General features: G+C 39.2%; 1 protein-coding gene across 1 annotated transcript; it reads left to right on the top strand.

Moving 5' to 3' along the window:
• Nucleotides 1–1573: 1573 nt before the first annotated feature.
• On the top strand, nucleotides 1574–2554 carry LOC121255062 (uncharacterized mitochondrial protein AtMg00810-like). Its single transcript, XM_041155354.1, has one exon. The coding sequence runs from the start codon at nucleotides 1574–1576 to the stop codon at nucleotides 2552–2554; it is 981 nt and encodes a 326-aa protein (XP_041011288.1).
• The last annotated feature ends 1746 nt before the right edge of the window (nucleotides 2555–4300 follow it).

Below are 4300 nucleotides of genomic sequence, written 5' to 3'. Positions count from 1 at the left end.
TAAAATCTGATTTTTTTGCCATCTTTAATCAATTTGAAACATTTGTGGAAAATCAATACTCTTGCAAGATTAAAATTTTTCAGAGTGATGGTGGCGCTGAATTTCGTAGCACTCGCTTTCAATCCCAACTTCGTTCTTCGGGCATTCATCATCAAATGTCTTGCCCCTACACCCCTTCACAAAATGGTCGCGCCGAATGCAAACACCGCCATGTGACTGAAATGGGCCTTGCCCTTCTCTTTCATTCGCATGTTCCTACTCAGTTTTGGGTTGACTCTTTCGGTACGGCCACCTATATCATCAACCGGTTGCCCGCACCTGTCCTTGGAGGTATCTCTCCCTTTGAACTTTTGCATGGTAAGACTCCTAATTACATCAATTTTCATCCTTTTGGTTGTCGTGTCTATCCATGTTTACGTGACTATTCGCCTCATAAATTTTCTCCTCGTAGTATTCCCTGTATTTTTCTTGGCTTTAGTCCCTCCTACAAAGGTTTTCGTTGTCTTGACCCGCTTACCTCTAGGATTTACATCACTAGACATGCACAATTTGATGAAACTTATTTTCCTTACTTAAAAACCTCCCAAGCCAAGCCCATGTCCTCTCTTGATTTTTCCAATTTTTTTGAGCCAAATATTGTTTCCTCACCTACCCCACCCAGCCCACTATGCCTACAATGTCACTATCCGATCCATCTAATTCTCGGACCCGTACCACTACATGCAGATTATGCCCTAATGATTTTTCTGAGTCCATACAGGTTCCAGTCGAGCCCCCTCCTGCACCGCCTTCTGCACCACCAGCTGGATCTGAACCTTCTGCTCCAGCCCATGATGGTTCTTCTGCCCATCTCCAGACCCTTCCTTCTCATTCTATGATCACCAGAGCCAAAGCAGGTGTTTTTCGGCCTCGTCATCCAGCCTATCTCAGTCATCACACCTCTGGTCTTCTGCATGCTCTGCTCACCTCTTCTGAGCCCAAAGGTTTCAAATCTGCTGCTAAAAATCTTGCTTGGCTTGCGGCTATGGATGAAGAAGTTCAGGCTCTCCGTGCCAATCATACTTGGGATCTTGTTCCATGTCCTCCTAACACCAATATTGTGGGCTCCAAATGGTTTTTTAGAACCAAATATCTGTCTGATGGCTCCATTGATCGTCTCAAAGCACACCTCGTTGCTAAAGGATATACTCAGCTTCCTGGTCTTGATTATACAGACACTTTCAGTCTTGTTGTTAAGGCCTCCACCGTTCGTGTTGTTCTCTCTATCGCTGTCACCAATGGTTGGCCCTTGCGTCAACTTGATGTCAAAAATGCCTTTCTTAACGGCCTTCTTAACGAAGATGTCTATATGGAGCAGCCTCCTGGCTATATTGATCCTCGCTTCCCTACTCATGTCTGCAAACTCAAAAAGGCACTCTATGGCCTAAAGCAAGCCCCTCGTGCTTGGTTTCACCGGTTTAGCTCGTTTCTTCTGAAGCTTGGTTTCTCTTGCAGTCGTGCTGACACTTCTCTATTTGTCTTTCATCGTTAGAAGAATCTTATCTATTTACTTCTCTATGTCGATGACATTATCATGACCGGCAATAACTCTTCTCTCCTCAGCAGCTTTGTTCGACAGCTTCACTCCGAGTTTGCTACTAAAGATTTGGGCTCGCTTAGCTACTTTATTGGTCTTGAAGCGACTCCCACTTCCGGTGGTCTTTTCCTTAGTCAAACCAAGTATGCTCGAGATATTCTTGTCCGGGCCCAACTCCTTGATTGCAAACCTGTTACTACCCCTATGGTCGTGGCTCAGCGGCTCTCTTCTGATGGCTCCCCCTTTACCGACGTCACTCTCTACAGCTCTCTTGTCGGTGCCTTGCAATATTTGACTATCACTCGGCCTGACATTACTCATTCTGTTAATTCAGTCAGTCAATATTTGCATGCACCCACCAATGACCATTTTCAAGCTGTCAAACGTATCCTTCGTTACATCAAAGGAACACTTCATTTTGGCTTGACGTTTACTGCCTCATCCTCCACTGGTATTGTTGCTTACTCAGATGCTGACTGGGCAGGCTATCCTGACACTCGTCGCTCCACTACAGGTTATTCCATTTACCTTGGTGACAATCTTGTCTCTTGGAGTGCTAAGAAGCAACCCACCGTCTCTCGCTCCAGTTGTGAGTCCGAGTATCGTGCTCTTGCCGTTACTGCTACTGAGGTCCTTTGGTTAACGCATCTCCTTCGTGATCACCATGTTCCTACTACACATCGCCCTCTTCTTCTCTGTGATAATAAGAGTGCTGTGTTCTTAAGCTCTAATCCGGTTTCTCACAAGCGCTCCAAACATATTGATCTTGACTATCATTTTCTTTGGGAACTTGTGGTGTCCGGTACTATCAACACTCAACATGTCCCGTCTAATCTACAAGTTGCAGATATCTTCACCAAGAGTGTCTCTCGGTCTCTCTTTGTGTTTTTTCGCTCCAAGCTTCGTGTCTGCTCTAATCCCACGCTCAGCTTGCGGGGGGGTGTTGAGGATTCTCCGCAATCCTCCTTTGATTCTTAGCCGTTACCACAATTGTAGGAGTTGACCCATGATTGTAGAGATGCTGTATTTATTTTTATGATTGTTTTCCTTTTGTGTTGTATAGCTGTACATGTACGTTTATCTCTATAAATAGAAAACTACCTCCACCTTTTACAGTGTGGTGGATTTACAAACCCTTCTCAGTATGGTTTAAGGTCGGATATTTATATACAGTTATTATTGGATAAGTACAACCGAATTTATATGAAAGAAAATGATGATATTACGATCATGTACTTCAAATGGAGTTGATTGCAAAAGAATGATATGATGATGGTCATCCTCTCACTAATAAAATGCAAGTTACAACCATACTAAATAGTCTTCCTCCATCTTGAGATTACATTGTTACTTCTTTAACACACAGTGAAAATGAAATAACAATGACATCGTTTCCTGTACTTTTAGTACTTGAATGAGAAAAGATGAAAATGAGGAACAGAGATAGTAAATCATCCAATTTATTGATTGCTCAATGCAAGCATTCTACACAAAACAATGTGAAGCCAAAACAATTTAAGAAAAAGAAATGGTTGAAAAAGAAACAAAGTAAACCATTTACTGGAAATTGTTTTAAGTGTGGAAATAAGAGGCATTACAAATCACAATGTCCTAATAAGGGAAAAGCATAAGAAAGCAAGGAAATTGTGATGACAATCTCAGAAGTAATGCTACTAGAACCAGCGGCAGATTCATGGTGGGTTGACTCTATAGTAACAAGACATATATGCAGGAACAAAGATATGTTTGTCAAACTTGAAGATAAACAAACAAGAAAGCACAAAGTGAATATGGGTAACAACATATACTGCGATGTCTTGAGACAAGGTATATGTAAATTTAAAGTGAATGGTTCCGTTATTTTACATAGTGATGTATTATATGTACCTAGTATTTGTAGAAATTTATTATCAGTGTCTGTACTAGATCAAAAATGTTACACAGTTGAGTTTAAGTCTAGAACCGTTGTAATAAGTAAGGGTAATGTGTCAGTGAAATGCATGAAAGATCATGATATATATGTATTAGATGTTGATATTAATAAAGTATTTGTTTCTAATTATTTAAATGTGTCTACAGATTATGCATATTTATGACATTTAAGATTAGGCCATATAAATAAAAATAAGATTATCAGAATGTGTCAAACTAGATTAATACCACAAATAAACTTAGAAAATTTTGATATATGTGAACCATGTATCAATGGAAAAATGAGTGGTAATCTTTTTCAAAAAGTTAGAAATCTACAAATTTACTTGAAATTATACATTATGATGTTTGTGGACCTTTAAGAAATAAAACTCATAGAAGAATGGAGTATTTTATTATTTTAACTGATGACTATTTAAGATATGGGCATATCTATTTACTCAAACATAAATCTGAGGCAATTAAGAAATTTAAAAAACATAAAGTAGAAGTAGAAACCCAGTTGGAAATGCCCATTAAAGGTTTGAATAGTGATAAAGGAGGTGCGTTTGAAGCTTTGGATAATTTATGCAAATTGAATGGTATAAAACACATTTATACTATATCATATAAACATCAACAAAATGACATTGCAGAAAGAAGAAATAGAACTCTATTGGATATGATGAGATCGATGATGGCATATGCTGATCTACCAACATATTTTTGGAATGATGCATTATCGACTGCGGCATATATATTAAATAGAGTTAAAACTAAAGAAAAACCTCTTATACCTTGCGAGATATAAAC

This window comes from Juglans microcarpa x Juglans regia, chromosome 3D (genome assembly GCF_004785595.1).
Source record: "Juglans microcarpa x Juglans regia isolate MS1-56 chromosome 3D, Jm3101_v1.0, whole genome shotgun sequence".
Classification (NCBI taxonomy): Eukaryota; Viridiplantae; Streptophyta; class Magnoliopsida; order Fagales; family Juglandaceae; genus Juglans; species Juglans microcarpa x Juglans regia.
Note: the sequence above shows the minus strand (reverse complement) of the source record. Positions and strands in the feature narration are given on the sequence as shown.